At 37.7% G+C, this 19653-nt stretch overlaps 3 protein-coding genes across 3 annotated transcripts in view; all 3 read left to right on the forward strand.

The window, feature by feature from the left end:
- The window catches only part of LOC103506626 (gamma-interferon-inducible lysosomal thiol reductase-like), an 11308-nt gene extending 7000 nt beyond the window's left edge, over positions 1-4308 (forward strand). Inside the window, exons 3-5 of the mRNA XM_008471022.3 lie at positions 3187-3372; positions 3823-3963; positions 4249-4308. Of these exons, the coding sequence (XP_008469244.1) occupies positions 3187-3372; positions 3823-3963; positions 4249-4302 (381 nt within the window). The 3' untranslated portion in view covers positions 4303-4308. The remainder of the gene's footprint in view (positions 1-3186; positions 3373-3822; positions 3964-4248) is intronic.
- Positions 1-19653, forward strand: part of LOC113466329 (glutathione synthetase, chloroplastic-like) — a 61180-nt gene that overhangs the window by 38301 nt on the left and 3226 nt on the right. The window lies entirely within an intron of this gene.
- On the forward strand, positions 13633-18984 carry LOC103506616 (PXMP2/4 family protein 4-like). The gene is made up of 2 exons (XM_008471012.2): positions 13633-14067; positions 15969-18984. The coding sequence occupies exon 2, from the start codon at positions 16192-16194 to the stop codon at positions 16846-16848; it is 657 nt and encodes a 218-aa protein (XP_008469234.1). The 5' UTR covers positions 13633-14067; positions 15969-16191; the 3' UTR covers positions 16849-18984.

Raw genomic sequence — 19653 nt, forward strand, 5'->3', positions numbered from 1 at the left:
CCACCTCCAATACCTCCTGGACCACCTCCAATACCTCCGAGGCCTCCTGGACCTCCGGGGCCACCGGGACCTCCTCCATATTCTGGACCACCTGGGCCACTTCCACCATTGAATCCTCCATGACCTCCTCCAATTCCACCACCACCTCCACCGTGTCCTCCATGACCACCACCACCGCCGTGTCTTCTATGACCTCCACCTCCAGATCCAGCTCCTACTCCTACGCTAACTCCAACTCCTACTCCAGCTCCACTTCTACCAATTCCGCCACCTCCATATAACCACCACCACCGCCGTGTCTTCCATGACCTCCACCTCCAGATCCAGCTCCTACTCCTACGCTAACTCCAACTCCTACTCCAGCTCCACTTCTACCAATTCCGCCACCTCCAGCACCTACTCCTACACTAACACCTACACCAGCACCACCTCCGCCACCACCTCCACTTCCATAGCCGTCTGATCCGTAACCACTACTTCCATAACCACCACCTCCTGATCTTCTCGCTCCAAGCAGCCCCAAAGTCCTTCTTCTTCTCCTGTAACCACCGCTACCGCCGCTGGTGGAGTAAGGATCTTTCGATGCACCTCCGTAAGTATCTTTCAATCCCGATCTCGTTTGTCCCGAAGCAAAGTTTATTTGGTTGTTGTCGACAGAGCTTCCACCGGCTCTGAAAGCGGTTTCTTTCAACTCCGTGGTTGATGGACTTGCTGCTGCAGCATAACCGCTAGCACTTCCATATCCCCCGCTGGATTTCTGACTTGAAGCTTCATAACCACCACTAGAACTTGACACACTATTCGATACTTGAGTTTTCTTCAAGAAAGATCCGGTTTGCTGGCCGCCTATTCCAGATCTAGTTTCTGTGGTCGTACTTTTTGTTACACTACCATCAGCCCCTGTCGTCACTTGAGTTGTCTTGACGGTACTCCACCATCTTCTTCTTCTCTTCTCATCTCGAATCGTATCATACAAATTCTTAATATTTGTTTTGAACAATTCCACAGTGGGTGTGAATTGCGATTGGAACTGTTGAAGAAGGTTTTGAAGTTCTTGTTGATAGCGGGCTGCATCATACTTTAGAGAGGTCAACTTTTGAATATGTTCGTTGAAGCTTATTGTTGAAGAAGGTTTTGAAGTTCTTGTTGATAGCGGGCTGCATCATACTTTAGAGAGGTCAACTTTTGAATATGTTCGTTGAAGCTTAGTCTGATTCTCGCCGCTGTATCTAGGAAGCGAAGCTTTTCCTTTTCATATTCAGACAGACATCTCTGCCACGCGTAATAGTCATCGGTTTGGAGGTTGAATTTCAGAGTGGTTAATGTGATTGTTTGGATAGTGATGAGTAGGTATAGGTAGCAACTCATGTGAGATAATAAGATAATGGCTAAGCTGGTACTCCTAATTTTTATTCTTTTAGGCCTCTTGAGTAGCGCGGATTAAAATAATTTTTATCCACCCAACATCTGCTTGTCACACTTAGGTAGGTATCAGTAGAAAAAAAAGTCGGTATAATTTATTATAGTTACCTTTTTTTCGAGATTTCATAGAGGGAACTGTAACAACGGACATCTTATCGTCAGCGAAATCAAAGAGAGAAATATCACAGGATGGAAGAAAGCCAGTCGTTCCGAGAACTTTATCTGTTTAGGATACCCGTACTTAGTCCGCCCCGGGCGAGAATCTAGCCCGCGACCCAATAGCATAGCTACAGACTGAAGAAACGTATGTATCGAAGTTTGAAAATATACCTGTGTAGGTACCTACTTATACTTGGGTATTTGTTCAATGATCAATGTCAATGTGTAGTGCTTAAAGCCTTGGGCAATTAACATTGACCGCTAGTCCGCTACCTGGACTCTGATTACATACATCATGACAAATGACAGTGCTAGGCACTTACTATACCTACTTACTATTTAGGTACTACGGTATTCCTAGTCAGCTTCCATGGCGTAGTGGTCACTGCGCTCGCCTTGCACGCGGGAGACCCGGGTTCGATTCTCGGCGGGGTCAAGAAATTTGTATCATCCAAAGGCCGCTAGTTGGAAGCCCCAGCTCTATGCTTTCCGCTCCACTTTCTTTTCGGCCTTGGGGGTTGTTACTCGTGCGAAGCATAACAGAGAGCTTGGTAAGTTGGTGTAGGTACCATAATAGTGCACCATAATATTAAAACCATGACTCATGAGAATTTAGACTTATTTTGATACCTGTCAGTAAAGAAGATCAACTAGCATAGAGCCTAATGGACCAGGCGATCGAACTTATGATAGATAACATACATACATAGATAGGTTCTTGATATGAGTTATTTCTTATTCAACCAGGCTCGTGTTATCCTCGCCGCTCAGGCTCAGACCAGGGTCTGTCACGGACAGTCGGAGCGTGCGTGGTGGCAAAAGCTTGAGCGGTTTGTCAGACGGTCTGAGCGTGTCTGGCCTCACCTGAAGAAATACACAGTGGTGAAGAGTTCGCCTGCTAATGAGGAGGTCGTGGTTTTGAATCCCACAACCAGGGCAAAATGTAATTTTATATACTTAACGAATTGTTGACGCCCCCTAATAAAATAATAATAATAATAATAATAATAAAAACTAATGAGGATTTGGTAACTAATCAGATCAAAATGATATAAGTAAGCAGTAGAACTTACTGCTGGATCAATATAATAGTAGAGCTTGCCTACTTTACAAGTAAATGGACTTGTTAAAACACCATCTTTTGAGCACTAAAAAACACCACATAGCACATTATAATTAGGTAGGTATAGGCGGGTAGGTACGTGGTATTAATTATTTATCCCTACAATATGAGGCCATGAAATCCGCTCTGTGATTTACAGACTTTACAGCAACCCCTAATGATTCCAGCCCTGTTTGATATCATATTTCTTCAACACAATAGAATAATTATAGGTATGCACTATGTACCTATTCCGATTACGTGTACCTATATGTAGGTATCTATCAAAGATTTAATTGTCATAGTAACACAATCTACTGATGCAACTTTTGACAATAGGTACATTCCTACCTGCATGTTAGATGAGCTGATGGGGAAATAATACAGTTAAATGGTAATTGATATGACTCGATTTTTCCAAAAATGGACTTGAAATCTTCTTGAATTGACCACTCCAATTTTCCCCCCCATTGTACAAACACGAACCGTTTTTCTGTTCACAGCATACGAAGAATTCCGATGGAACCTGGGAGTTCAAATGTCAGCATGGTGAACCGGAATGTTTTGGTAATCTCTACCTGGCATGTGCCACTCATCTGCTTCAAGCAAGTCGACCCAAACATTTGATCCGGTACTATAACTGTATGGCTAGTGCCAGTTCTTTTTCCATAGAGAAAGACGTGAAACAGGTAACCGAAATGGATCGAGTTAGTTAGCTTGAAGGTAGCTCGTCTGCTGTTAGGATAACGTAGGTACTCAAAAGCCTCTTTCCATGCAATCAAATGGTGGCCACTCACGCTCAGACAGTCTGACACCCCTAGGTCTCGAACTTTTTCCACCACGCACGTTTTGACTGTCCAACAAACCGTCTGATTGTGAAAACGTGATTTTTAAGGATTTAGAAGGCTACTTGATTAGTATAGATTTAAAGAAACTTTTTCACTGGCAATTTTCCTTGGACATTCACCTGAAAGCTTACTATTTTTCCTATTCCTTCCAAAGGGAGAGGGAGGTTGGTGGTTCGAGTCCATGTCATTAAGGCATAATATTTACCCAGGTGTATATTGTATAAATCAGGAAGCAACGTTTGTGACAAGCTTTCATCGTGCTTAACACAATTAACATTCTTTTTCTTCCAGTGCGCCCCAGTTGCTGGTGTTAATTTCCGCAAATTACAAACATGTGTGAAAAGCAAAGGACCTGAAATTCTCGCCCAGTTCGGGGATCGAACGGACGCCTTGGAGGGAAGAAAATTCGTGCCCACTATTGTGATTGACGATGTAAGTATCACGAGTCCATGACTATGGTTATCTTCGTTGTCCAATTGGTTAGTAGTCAAATTTTTACACCTTTAATCAATATACCTAAATAAATTAATAAAAAACAGGCAAAATGGCGCAATATACGTAAGATACCTACTGACATATGCCTTTAGGTACCTTCCATTACAAGGGAATGTACACGTAGATATTACATATTGAACATTAATTTGTAAAATTTTAAGGCATTTTTTTTTTCTTTTTTTTTACTATAATTTATTTGTTTTTCTGATCTTTCCTTCCCAGGAATTCAATATCGATGATCAAGGTGAGATTGACGACGATCTATTGGATTTATAGAAAAGACCAAGCGTGATGAGATAATATAATTTATGATGCTATGATGCTTTATGTTCCCGTTAATATGGACAAGATCAAGTTTAGATTAGTTGTTATAATTCTGATTTTATTAGACACGAAAAAGTAAAAAGTCTGTCAAGGTAGGACACAAAATTCGCCTACAATTTATCGCCTTGTGCATTTTTGAAGGGCAGAAGAGGTCCAAAAATGTTGTGAATTCGGCCCCAAGCTAACTGCGTACTCAGATCAACCTTGATGTTGAGCTGAATCGGAAAAAAACCAGCAGTACGCAAGTACCCACATGGCTAGTTGGCTACCCATCCACATTTACTAACGCTGCGTTGCTTAACTTCAGTGATCTATTGGGGTACCCATCTTGATTTTCCCCCATAGGGAGGTTACAAATCAGGGTCACCTATCCCGAGATGTCAATGCCAGAAATCCTGTTTTATCCTCACGTGAAGGATTCCAATTCCTGATTTCATTAACCTACATACGAGCGATATCATTACCTACACATGCCCACCTATAATAACAACTTACCTTTTCAATAATCTCAATGTAATAATCAATTAATCATGTACCTATACTACCTAGGTAGTTATTAATAAGAATAATAACTTAGGTAACATCATGAAAATACATCATTATGCACTGGGATTTTAATGATTTTCATTTTATTGGTTTGAGATCAAGTACTTACTCGTGGGTAGTTGTAAAGATACCTAATTAGGTAGGTATACTTGATATAATTACGTAGGTACAAGGGAGATTAGGTATGTAGGTATGTGTACCATTTATTCGCCCACCCAAAAAATGTACCATTTATTGGCCCACCTGTACCATACGCCACATAAGTCTGAACTGGACGAACTTTTTCAAGATCCAATTTCATCAAAAGCTGGTGGTGGTGTGAATATACTAGTACTTAACTTAAGCGGTGTAAATATATCGGATGTTATGAAGTACCTTATGAAGTCTGATTGGTTGTTTGTGAAATAAGTACGGAATTTCACAATTTGTATCGATGGAAATAGGACGTTTTTCGATTTTCGATCCAAAAACTGAAGCCGTCTTATTTTGAATGAGTGTGGTTATTTTGTGGAAAATTATGATCCATTGGATGTAAAACTATGTCCAAAGGGATAGCAACAGGAATAAAATGTACTTAGTGACTCGAAATGATTCATAAAGTTTAACTTCAATCCTATAAGAAAATTTAATGAGGAAGAACACAGGGTGTTTGCAAATTTAATGAGCCAAAAAAGAAAAAAGGTGAATTGGCATAAAGCCTGACAGAATCTCAACAGGCAGGCCATTGATAATAATCAACAGGGTTGGCCCTGTCCCTCACGTGAAAAAAAAATGGAGTAGACCAGCTTAGTCTGAGTGGTGCACTTTGAACTTTGCTCATTACTTATTCGATTGGAAATATTTCAACAGGTTACTTTCTGGTGTTCTCATACTGACCCAGCACCTAAATAGAAGTTTAATTTATTATTTTATTATTATTATTATTTTCAACTTCAACACAACAATAAAACATATACTGTCGGGATCAATAAAATCTGGCCAAGATTCAACCAGAATGGCCAAAAAAGGCGAATTGGCATAAAGCCTGACAGAATCTCAACAGGCAGGCCATTGATAATAATCAACAGGGTTGGCCCTGTCCCTCACGTGAAAAAAAAACTCCTTCCTACTTGCACATTTTCAAGGTCAGATTTTTAGACACCCGGTACTTAGTTCCTACCGAAGTAACTTAAGTGACTAAGTACCCATACCTATCATGAGATTTATGTTCAGATAATGGTGCGTTCATGGAAAACAAGTCCGCAGATATATGTACCTGAGATCCGATAACACCAGATGATAAAGCGATGTGACATTAGTGTTTAATGGAATATCCACCTAACAAGTTTCCCCCTTCTGTAAAATTTAACTCTGAACTATTCTTCTTTTCTCAGCTGGATCAATTTGAGTCAGAAATCGAGTCGCTCCTTGTGGGGAAGAAGAAGCGACTGGACAAGGACAAGCAGGATCGTATGGATGAGCTCAAAGCCAAAGTGGAAAGGCACCGGTATCACATCCGCAAGCTGGAGACTCTGCTCCGCATGTTGGACAATATGAGCGTAGAAGTAGACCAGGTCCTCAAGCTCAACTCCATCCATTTGTGCTCGAAAGTAAGTAGAATAGATGTGCATGTTGAGCTAATATGTAGTTGGAAGTATTTTAATTTCTGTGTTTAATACCTTAAACATGGATAAAAGGCAAAATTGCATGTTTAATTGGCGAGGCAAAAAGTCTTCTAGGCTTCAAGTGGCCCTGGCAGTGAGTGTGTGTGTGAGTTTAATACCTTTGGCTTAGGTATGTAAATTTGTGGCAGATATTTCTGTGTCTACCACTGATGTCTTATGTACTTGAAATTTTTGTAAAATTTCAGATTCGAAGGATCAAAGATGATGTGGAGTATTACATTGAATCATCTCAGGACGATAAAAGGCAAAAAGGCATGTTTAATTGGCGAGTAAAAAAGTCTTCTAGGCTTCAAATGGCCCTGGCAGTGAGTGTGTGTGTGTGAGTTCAATCCCTTTGGCTTAGGTATGTAAATTTGTGTTAATTGGCAGATATTTCTGTGTCTACCGCCAATGTCTTATGTACTTAAATTTTTTGTAAAATTTCAGATTCGAAGGATCAAAGATGATGTGGAATATTACATAGAATCATCTCAGGACATTGACTTTGAAGAGAACGAGTATATCTACGATGATATTGAAGGTAAGAGGATAGAATATACCTTGTTTATCCTGCCCGAACAGGACTTGGAAGTTCCTTTACTCTTTTTGAAGAGGTTTGATAGAGAGAAGTGTAACTGCTAAGGTCTTATCGTCCCGAAATCGAAGAGAGAAGGAAGACAGGATAGGAGAAAGCCAACCGTTCCGAGAACGAACATCATCCCATCAGGATAAAATCCGCCCCGGGCGGGAATCGAACCCGCGGCCCAGTGCTTAGAAGGCAGACGCACTACCAACTAAGCTAACTAGGCTGGCTTAGTACAGCTATCTCTCAGTAAGAGTATAATGATGGCTTGATGAGGTACTCACAAAGCTGTAGAAAGCAAAAAGGAGAAAAGTATTCTTTCATGCTCGAAAAAAAACTAGGTATGAGGAAGAGCAAGGAAAGTAAAAAAAAAAAAAATGCTCAGTAAAAAAAAAGTTCGGGATTAGACAAAGATCAAAGATTGCAGACTCAAGAAGTGAAAAATACTAAATAGACGTGAGAGGAAGAGAAAACAAGCTGGGCCCGTCCCTCCGGGAATTTTTTAGCCCGTAGTTTATTCGATCTTGATTAGAGAAAATCAGTACCTATGTACCTACCTGTGCATGTTGAGCTAATATGTAGTTGGAAGTATTTTAATTTCTGTGTTTAATACCTTAAACACGGAAAAAAGGCAAAAAGGCATGTTTAATTGGCAAGGCAAAAAGTCTTTTAGGCTTCAAATGGCCCTGGCAGTGAGTATGTGTGTGTGAGTTTAATACCTTTGGCTTAGGTATGTAAATTTGTGTTAATTGGCAGATATTTCTGTGTCTACCACCGATGTCTTATGAAAAAAAGGCAAAAAGGCATGTTAAATTGGCAAGGCAAAAAGTCTTCTAGGCTTCAAATGGCCCTGGCAGTGAGTGTGTGTGTGAGTTTAATACCTTTGGCTTAGGTATGTAAATTTGTGTTAATTGGCAGATATTTCTGTGTCTACCACCGATGTCTTATGTACTTGAAATTTTTGTAAAATTTCAGATTCGAAGGATCAAAGATGATGTGGAGTATTACATTGAATCATCTCAGGACATTGACTTTGAAGAGAACGAATATATCTATGATGATATTGAAGGTGAGAGGATAGAATATACCTTGTTTATCCTGTTGGGGTAGGACTGAAAAGTCCCTTTACCCTCACAGTCCAACTAAGGTCTTATTTATTTTGAGATATTATAGGGAACTAGGGTCACTAATTTTATTATTATTATTTTAACCATGTTTCCAACGTCTCATATACATATTTTGACATATGAATTATGACAAACACATATTACAATCAGAGTAAATGAACACAATGACTAATTAGAAAAAAGAAAATAGGACTTGGAAGTTCCCTTCCTCTTGCACTCTGAACAAGGCCTTGTATACATAATTGAAGACTTGGTAGCTTTGCCATTTGTCAAGATCAATTCCAAGTATAGGCCTTGTTTATTTGTTTAGTATTTATTTATCCTTACCTTACCAACCTCAGTGGTGTAGTGGTCAGCACAGTGGACTTTGAATCTCGAGTTTAGTGGTTCGAGTCTAAGTCAAGACATAAAATTTAGTGTAGTATATTAAGCGGGGAAAATAATAATAATAGTGCTTATTTATACTGCTCGCATAGGACTGAAAAGTCCCTTTACTCCAGCAGTAGGCTACTACTATTATTGTATTATTATATTATTATTATTATTTATTTTTATTATTAATTTTTTTCAAGATGAGTGTTTCATCGCCGTTTTTATTTCGTAGCAATGAAACAACTGCTACATTGAAGGAAGTATTGTGACACATGAAGAGTCAAAGTATTGTGACTCTTATCGCCCATCTGATGAAAGGCATGCTACGACACAGACCACATGAGTCTAATGTAGCAGTTTTATTGCTACGAAATGAAAAACGGCGGTGAAACATTACTGTTTTTTTTTATCAGGGGAGATATGAGAATTGAATTGAATCAATATATTGATTTCCGAAATTTCACCTTTCTACGTTGAGGTGTTTAAGACGGTGCAACTTACTTTATAAACACACTGTATATTAACTTCGCGTTTGTTCGGCAGGTTCCGTTGCCCCACTCGGATACGCTCGACTTTTTCCAGCGCCTTTCGACCGAGTCCCTGTTCCTTTTTTCAAACTTGTGTGATAGTCTGATCAAACACACCCCCTGAATGAAGTTATCTGCCCTCTCCCTCTCCTTTATTTTCTTCTCCTCCTTTTCTTTTTCTCTCCTCTTCTTTCTCCCCCCCCTGCCAATCCTCCTCTCTTTTCCTCCTACTCCTCCTCCCCCTCTTTTTCTCTCCTCTCTTCTCTCTACCCCTTCTCTCTCCCCCTACCAATCCTCGTTTCTTTCCCTCTCCTCTCTCCTATTTCGTTTAAAAAGTCATGTGTTCACACAAAGTTTACCCAGACCTTTTTTTCCCCCTTCATAATCGTAGATTTCGAAATGCTTTCCAGTAATCATTATTTTGAGTTACACTCTATAGGTAACTATTTTGATTTACACTCTGTAGGTACCTAACTATTTTGAGTTACACTCTGTATTAGACCAGTAGATTGAGGTACCATAACTCGTGCATTTATTAGATTAGCCCTTTTTTTTCCCCCTTCATAATCGTAGATTTCGAAATGCTTTCCAGTAATCATTATTTTGAGTTACACTCTATAGGTACCTAATTATTTTGAGTTACACTCTGTAGGTACCTAATTATTTTGAGTTACACTCTGTAGGTACCTAACTATTTTGAGTTACACTCTGTATTAGACCAGTAGATTGAGGTACCATAACTCGTGCATTTATTAGATCAGTGATTCCCAAAATGGGGCACCGTGAGTTTAAACCAAGGGTGCCTCGGAATATCTTTGAAAAAAATAGACCCCTAATAAAAACCTATAACATTCAGAAGAAAATATCTTGAAAATTAAATGCTTTTATCACATAAATATCGAAAAATTGTGAATTTTTGATAGAATACTATTGTCAACATTATTTGACATTGGATAGTAAAATAGTAGTACTTTTACATTAAGAATTACATCCAACATACACAAGTAGGTACCATATGAAAATCAAACAAGTTTCTGCGAAATCAACTTAAGTAGGTATGACTACCCCCGAAATTTCTTTAAACAAATAGACCGCTAATAAAAACCTATAACATTCAGAAGAAGATATCTTGAAAATTAAATGCTTTTATCACATAGATGTCAGAAAATTGTGAATTTTTGATAGAATACTATTGTCAACATTATTTGACATTGGATAGTAAAACAGTAGTACTTACATTAAGAATTACATCCAACATACACAAGTACCATATGAAAATCAAGCAAGTTTCTGCGAAATTAACTTAAGTATGACTACTACTAGATCCACTTGAAAAAGAAAAAAAAATGACTTGGAGTTACAGAAGAAAAGCCTTTAAAAACCTTTTTTGTTTAAACATAAACATTATAATGCTTGTTGTGATGTCAGCAAAAAATTTGAAGGGCAAGTCATGTTATTTATAGGAACGCAGTCCGGATTTTAAAAGTGATACAATGTTTGCTTAAAAAGTCCAGGATAGTTATTTTATCCTACCTAATTTGATATACTCTAATAAACCTTGGTAAAAAATATACCCATCTGATTTTATTTAGATGTCAAGAAACGAAAAATGTTTTCTAAAGTGCAAGAAACGCAGGGGAAAGAGCAAAAAACCGACGAATAAAATTGTTCGTGATAATAAATATATTTAACTCTTAGTTGTACAGCATTTTTTTTTATGGAAGTTTAAATGTAAATTTGAAAAAAATAAGAAAATAAAAAAATAGAAAAACCAAAAAAAATGGCAAAAAAATATATAAAAAAATTACAATTTTTTTAATATTTAAAAAATTGTTGTTTTTATTTCCTATTGTCTTGTGTGGATGGTTAGAGTTCTTAGTTGACGTGTAAGTAGGATTAGAAAAGTCTATGTTGTCGAGGCAGTGTGGACGTGTCAGTTGACATCGATCGATGGCCGGTCGACTAAGTGTGGACACAGCTTAATAGGTAGCTCCTTTGGTTTTATAGCTTCAACCAAGATAGGTGCTCGACGCAAATGATTTACTACATAGTTAGAGCGCCTGATAATAATTAGTAGGTAGTAGAAAAAAATACTGATAAGCAGAGAAGTTCGGAATATGGCACTTATTTTTCCAAAATATGGAACTAAAAAACATGGCAATATGGCATTTATTTGTTCAAAACATGGCAAAATGATTTTTTTCAAGAATCAGGCAACTATTTTACATTTTTAATTGCAATGTCAAATAAAAATTGAATTTCCAACCTTTTAAAATAATTGTTCGCTGTTTTGACTTCAGATTTGGATTTTTGAAGACTTTTTACGTAGGAATCGACCTTTCGTGCTAAGTGTTTTCCCAAATGCATAACCACATTTAAGTATGGTTCTTCTTTAGTACCTGCTTTTTTTTTTGTTTTTTGTTATGGTTTTATATTTTACCCAAAAATGCCTAAAATATGGCAAAATAAGCAAAAAAGTAAGTCTTTTTATGGCATTTTTCATGGCACAATAAGCCTTTTAAGGCTTTTTATTGCATTTTCCCAAATTTTGCCAAAATATGGCAAAACAGAAGGAAGACAGGATAGGAGAAAGTCAGCTGTTCCGAGAACGAAGCTTGTCTATTTAGGGGAATATTCACCCCAAACGGGAAATTATTATGATACATATACATATGAATACTTACATATTTAGTTTTCTATTTCCAGATGATTTTCGCGGACCCCAGCAACTGTGATCCGGCCCGTTGGGCCATGAATCACGTTGTCCTTATAGTGGGTTATGGTCGCGAAGGCGTGCACGGTGACAGTACTCCCTTCTGGATCGTTAAGAATAGTTGGGGTGAAAACTGGGGCGTGTACGGTTACTTCCGCATCGAACGCGGCGCCAACGCGTGCGGCATTGAAAATTTCGGCATTTTCACCACCGTGCGGCTTAGAACAAATGGCTCCGCCGCTGTCAACGCTAGTCTCGGACCTTAGTGTCTGAGCTTCTGTGGGATTGAGGCGAAAGCCGGCAGGAGCCCCCTCTTCAATCGCCCACCAGGAGTGGATGGAGGGGCTACTTAAATAATAATAATTACAATTTAAATAAATAAAGTGTCTGAGCTTTAGAGGAGGGGGAGTATGTTTTCAGCTTTTGTAATAAATTATGATAAATAAACATAAACACTTTGGAAATAAATAGGGAAAAAGTCGTCTGAATAACACATCTGGGTCAGCTTTGGTTTGAAGAGAGCGAAGAGAGAAGGAAGACAGGATAGGAGAAAGTCAGCTGTTCCGAGAACGAAGCTTGTCTATTTAGGGGAATATTCACCCCAAACGGGAATCGAACCCACGACATAGCGCTTACAAGGCAGGCGCGCTATCCTCCAAGCTTGCTCGTGCTTAGAACTTACAAGGCATCCTCCAAAAGCGACCAAATAGAAGTAGGTAACTAGTAATAACTAGGCATAGGCAAAGCTCTTCGAAAAAGAATTCAAATAATTTGTATGAACGCCTGGTATCTTTTTGTTGAGTTATGCAATGTGCGCAGCATTCAGTATTACATAAGCTGAGAATGATGAGATATCTTGAGTGGAAAAAAAACTCTACTGCGTATCTTTCTGTTCTTTGCACATGCTTGACTATGAGTTATGCAATGTGCGCAGCATTCAGATTACATAAGCTGAGAATGATGAGATATCTTGAGTGGAAAAAAAACTCTACTGCGTATCTTTCTGTTCTTTGCACATGCTTGACTATGACAAATAATTTGTATGAACGCCGGGTATCTTTTTGAGTTATGCAATGTGCGCAGTATTCAGTATAACATAAACTGAGAATGATGAGATATCTTGAGTGATAAAAAAAAACTCTAGGTACTGCGTATCTTTCTGTTCTTTGCACATGCTTGACTATGAAGCACGCGTGCCTGGTAACATGCATGCGATATTCAATTTTTCTCATGCCAATTTCCCTCTTCCTCTTCGTCTTCTTCTTCTCTGTTAACCATTCTAAGAAGAAATAACTTCGAAAAATAAACAAAAACTTGTACAACAAAAAAATATTTGCATTCTTCTCCTCTTCTTCTTCTCTGTTAACCATTCTAAGAAGAAATAACTTCGAAAAATAAACAAAAACTTGTACAACAAAAAAATATTTGCATTCTTTTTTTTTTCAACAAAATGTTAAGGAAATTACATCACAAACTGTCGTTTATTTAACATTTTAGTGTGTCATTGACAATAAGGTACCTATAGTTTGTTACATTTAATTTTTATCTTTTTATAAATAAAATAAATACCTAAATAAATTTTTAGTTTTCAGCTACTACCTGTGATTTTCAAGATTTACTCAAGTATTTTTACACTCTGCGTTATCTGTGATGAACTGATAAGAGAATAAGTTATTTTTTTTAGTGTTATCTTTACTAAAAACTTTTAAAAAAAATGAATCTCGGTATAAAGCACCTAAAAAATTAAAAAAAAAAAAAAAAAAAATACTACAGTCTTCCTATTTCACGGAGTAGGTACTTAAAACCAAACGTTCTACAAGTGCTCTTTACAGTTTTGTGTTACACCACCAGTTGTCTACAGTTTTGCAAGTGTTAAACAGTGTCTACAGTTGAACAGTATATTAATCCAACAATAAGACTAGAAAAGCTCATTTTCTAGACCGATAAATATAAATTTTTTATTTATTTATTTTTAAGACAAAAAGAAATACAAGGGAGGAAAAATTCGCACAAATCCAAATCAGCACAACCTAATAGAGAATCAAGAAATATAATCGATCACAGTAAATCGAAACCGTTATAAGGGATATATTATTGGAAACCCTTTACGACAGTAATAATCACAAGCACGTGAGAACGGATAATACAAGATAGTGAACAGAGAAGCAAGAAATAATTGACCAACTCGATGCTATTAGTCAACCAGGTAAATCTACTTTACGTAGATTCCTAACTAGATATTCAACCATCTCAAGAAGAGGGTACTTGTGCAGAAGTCACGTCCGTGGAATATTGCTACCAAAGGAACTGGCACAAACGAGTAGTGACCAGTATTATTATAGAGTTAGGTTAAACGCAAAAAGGAGTTTTCACAATTAGAGCAGTGATTAGTGTTAGTATAAAGGTTAGGTTAAATACAAAAAGGATCTTTCTTTTCCACGGACGTGACTTCTGCATAATTACTGATAGGTAATACCGCTTTGTCTCAGTACGTATAAAGACAATAAAATATAATCTACCTATGTAGCTAAACTGCTAAATGAATGAAATACTTGATAAACCTATAATACGTGGACTGACATATTCTTACGTCACTACTGATATATTCTGCATCAAACTAATCTATCTCCATTATCTACCGCTTTGATTTCTCGTGACGTGTGAATCTATGTAGGTAGATATAGGTCTCAGTAGGTACGTATAAAGACAATAAAATATATTCTGACTAAACTGTTAAATGAATGAAATACTTGATAAACCTACAATACGTGGACTGACATATTCTTACGTCACTACTGATATATTCTGCATCAAACTAATCTATCAAACCTATAGCACGTATCATTTGGCACTTCTAACATAGGTATAATCGTCTGAATACTTAGCATATAATATACAATTATACATAGGTACCTACCTAAAATCTAAATAATTGATAAAGGCATTCCCAATTTGATTAGTCGCGTCAGTTGAATCACTAACTTACGGAAACTTTCATCAGTAGGTCATCCATTATCAGGAGAATCAATATCGAACTTTTTTTACAGTGCTTCTCATCGATAGTTTTGTTAGGTATAAATAAAGAAAAAAAAGACTAATAAAAACAACTAAAGAAAACGAGAAAAAAATTCGGGATTTTAGGTATATACAGGGTGACCGAGCGTTACCTGACGATTTTGATTTGCCCATACCTAACTTTGTTATAACTTGACGTAGCTTGTTAAAATTAACATCACTGAGTTTAGAACAAAATAAGCTTTTGTTATGTAGTCGTGGACCCCGCAACATCGAGATTACGCTGTGGTGGCATTTCTTAAAAGTAGTGAATTTTTTACTAATGCTCAGATGAAGTTTCGCAACCATTTTGATTTTCCTCCCTCCAAAACCGATCTTAGCTCGTGCGACCTTTTTTTATGGAAATACGTTAAAAACAAGGTCTATATTTATAAGTGGTGCTTTTCATCGTGAAATTAGTGCTATAGTCCAGGAAGTGCTAGAGACAGAATGTCGGATTTTGAACCAGATTGAGTGTTTTCAAAATGAGGGCGATTTTTTGGCTAGCGTTCCACACCTGATCACCATCACAAACAAAATGCCCCACAAAGTAAACCTTGTTTTGTTATCTTTCAATTAAAATAAATATCACTCTTTTATCTTGAAAGTTGAACGTGTAGCATCATTTTAAAATATAAACAAACGAACGAACAAAGCTTACATATTTAGTATTTTTATTTTTATTCAATCAACCAGATAAAATCACGAAACGAAACCCGAACGAAACTAAAAATTAATGAAATAAATACAATATTCCCAAAATCACTTCCATTTATATCACAAAATCACAACGAACAATGAAATTTGACATAATCAAGAAGTAGAGGAAGAAGAAGAAAATGAACAAATCATGATATGATATAAGAAACTAAAATGTTCCTGAAAAGTAGGTACAAACATTATGTACTTATATAGGAACACGATGAAATTTGTGAAGAAACTGAATAAACCTTATTATTATTATTATTATTGTGTCCAAAAATAATACCAATAAAATGTCCCATCGCCTAATCATCAGGAACTTCCCATTCACAAACGCCCCTCGCTTTTCAGTCGTCAAAATGAACCAAACAAGACCGTAGAAGCTCCGCCGTGCGCCTCTCAGCAAAATTCGCCCAACGAACTAACCGGTTAACAGAAACCCCGCCAATTAGCGAGCTTCGGACCATCTAAGGAGCGGAAAACCCCGCCTAGCGATATTCGGCCCAAATAACTGGTCAGAAACCCCGTCAATTAGCGATATTCGGCCCAGCTCGTCGGAAATTTTTATCGAAAAATGACCCAAATCCTCCGCACCATCTTCTCTCAGAAGTATCTCTTCTACACCAACACCCTGGGGGGCGGAGTCCTCATGTGTCTAGGCGATACCATTCAACAGACCATCGAACTGTACACCAAAGCGGACAAAACGGGATACGACCTCAAGAGGGTGGCTCACATGGGTATTACCGGTCTGTTTATGGGCCCACCTCAGCATTTCTTCTACAAATATCTAGACAAGTACCTCCCGAAGCGGTCGGGGAAGTCGATCGCCTTAAAGCTCTGTTTAGACCAAGCGATCATTTCACCTGTATGTATCATAATTTTCCTTTATGGGATAGGCATCTTGGAGGCCAAGCCGAAGGACGAAATTAAGGAAGAAGTACGGGACAAGTTCCTCGTCATTTACACCACGGACTGTCTTCTGTGGCCACCCTGTCAGTTTATTAACTTCACCTACATCAGCGCTCAGTATAGAGTTATATATGTGAACTTAGTCAGCTTCGTGTATGACATTCTTCTGTCCTATATCAAGTATAATGACGATGTGTTCGGACTTAGGGGAGAGGAGATTGTGCATCACGTAGAGAAGGATAAGATTGAGGAGAGTTTAGCCAATGCTGTGGACAAAAGATTAGAAAGTAATGGGAATGGACACAAGAAAAAAGACTGATAAAGGAGAAGATTAGGAAGAGTTTAGCCAATGCTGTTGACAAAAGATTAGAAAGAAATGGGAATGGAAAGAAGAAAGATTGATGAAGGAGTGGGTGCTAAGAAATGTAATCGCAGTCTTTAATACAAATATTTATATTTATCTCTTCATGTGAGTTTGAGAAATAAAAAAGAAAGTAACTATTTTGTGATAAAGCATGAGATATGATAGATAAAGTATTGGACAAAATGAAACTGGGTATGATGTAAATAGAAAAAGAATGATGAGCCGACAAGTACATAATCAAACACATTGTGATAAAACAGAAAACAGGGGTATTACTTTCAAACATAAAAACAGCAAAGATATGATAAAAGGAGGACCTGTAGGCGCCAGGCCGCGGGTTTGATTCCCGCCCGGGGTGGATTTTATCCTGAACGGATAATGTTAGTTCTCGAACGGCTGGCTTTCTCCTATCCTGTCTTCCTTCTCTCTTCGATTTCGGGACGATAAGACCTTAGCAGTTACAGTTCCCCCTGTCAAACCTCTTTAAAAAAAATGTTTCTCTAGTCAAGGGAAGATATTGTTCTCCATATTTACAATATTGTGATATTTGACATGGTAACCCATTTTTATTATAAATAGTTCATTGTAACATCTAGACATTTCTAAAAAATGCTGTTAGGACAAAGGGAGGACCTGTGTTTGTGATGGTGATCAGGTGTGGAAGACAACGCTTGCCGAAAAATCGCCCTCATTTTGAAAACACTTCCACTTGGACTATAGAACGAATTTCTCGATGAAAAGCACCAGTCAACTCATCCAGAATCCTTGTCTTATAAATATAGACCTTGTTTTTAATGTATTTCCATAAGAAAAGGTCGCACGAGCTAAGATCGGTTGTGGAGGGAGGAAAATCAAAATGGGTGCGAAACTTCATCTGAGCATTAGTAAAAAATTCAGTTCTTTTAAGAAATGCCACCACAGCGTAAGCTCGATGTTGCGGGGTCCACGACTACATTGTAACAAAAGCTTATTTTGTTCTGAACTCAGTGATGTTAATTTTAACAAGCTACGTTAAGTTATAACAAAGTTAGGTATGGGCAAATCAAAATCGTCAGGTAACGCTGGGCCACCCTGTATTTACCTAAAATCCCGAATTTTTTTCTCGTTTTCTTTAGTTGTTTTTATTAGTCCTTTTTTTTCTTTATTTATATCTTACAAAACTATCGATGAGAAGCACTGTAAAAAAAAAAAGTTCGATATTGATTCTCCTGATAATGGATGACCTACTAATGAAAGTTTTCGTAAGTAGTGATTCAACTGACGCCATTAATCAAATTGGGAATGCCTTTATCAATTATTTAGATTAGGTTTAGGTAGGTACCTATGTATAATTGTTAATTGTATATTATATGCTAAGTATTCAGACGATTATACCTATGTTAGAAGTGCCAAATGATACGTGCTATAGGTTTGATAGATTAGTTTGATGCAGAATATATCAGTAGTGACGTAAGAATATGTCAGTCCACGTATTATAGGTTTATCAAGTATTTCATTCATTTAGCAGTTTAGCTACATAGGTAGATTATATTTTATTGTCTTTATACGTACTGAGACAAAGCGGTATTACCTATCAGTAATTATGCAGAAGTCACGTCCGTGGAAAAGAAAGATCCTTTTTGTATTTAACCTAACCTTTATACTAACACTAATCACTGCTCTAATTGTGAAAACTCCTTTTTGCGTTTAACCTAACTCTATAATAACACTGGTCACTACTCGTTTGTGCCAGTTCCTTTGGTAGCAATATTCCACGGACGTGACTTCTGCACAAGTACCCTCTTCTTGAGATGGTTGAATACCTAGTTAGGAATCTACGTAAAGTAGGTTTACCTGGTTGAATAATAGCATCGATTTGGTCAATTATTTTTTGCTTCTCTGTTCACTATCTTGTATTATCCGTTCTCACGTGCTTGTGATTATTACTGCCGTAAAGGGTTTCCAATAATATATCCCTTATAACGGTTTCGATCTGCTGTGATCGATTATATTTCTTGATTGTCTATTAGGATGTGCTGATTTGGATTTGTGCGAATTTTTCCTCCCTGGTATTTCTTTTTGTCTTAAAAATAAATAAATAAAAAAATTATATTTATCGGTCTAGAAAATGAGCTTTTTCTGCACCATGTTCTCTCAGAAGTATCTCTTCTACACCAACTCCCTGGGGGGCGGAGTCCTCATGTGTCTAGGCGATACCATTCAGCAAACCATCGAACTCTACACCAAAGTGGACAAAACGGGATACGACCTAAAACGGGTGGCTCACATGGGTATCATCGGCCTGGTTATGGGCCCACCTCAGCATTTCTTCTACAAATATCTAGACAAGTACCTCCCGAAGCGGTCGGGGAAGTCGATCGCCTTAAAGCTCTGTTTCGACCAGGCGATCATTTCACCTGTATGTATCATAATTTTTCTCTATGGTATGGGCATCTTGGAGGCCAAGCCGAAAGACGAAATTAAGGAAGAAATAAGGGACAAGTTCCTCGTCATATACACCACGGACTGTCTTCTGTGGCCACCCTGTCAGTTTGTTAACTTCACCTACATCAGCCCTCAGTACAGAGTCATGTATGTGAACTTAATCACCATCGTGTATGACATTATGCTGTCCTATATCAAGTATAATGACGATGTGTTCGGACTTAGGGGAGAGGAGATTGTGCATCACGTAGAGAAGGATAAGATTGAGGAGAATTTAGCCAATGCTGTGGACAAAAGATTAGAAAGTAATGGGAATGGACGCGAGAAGAAAGATTG

Source organism: Diaphorina citri, unplaced genomic scaffold (assembly GCF_000475195.1).
Source record: "Diaphorina citri unplaced genomic scaffold, Diaci psyllid genome assembly version 1.1 scaffold251, whole genome shotgun sequence".
NCBI lineage: Eukaryota > Metazoa > Arthropoda > Insecta > Hemiptera > Psyllidae > Diaphorina > Diaphorina citri.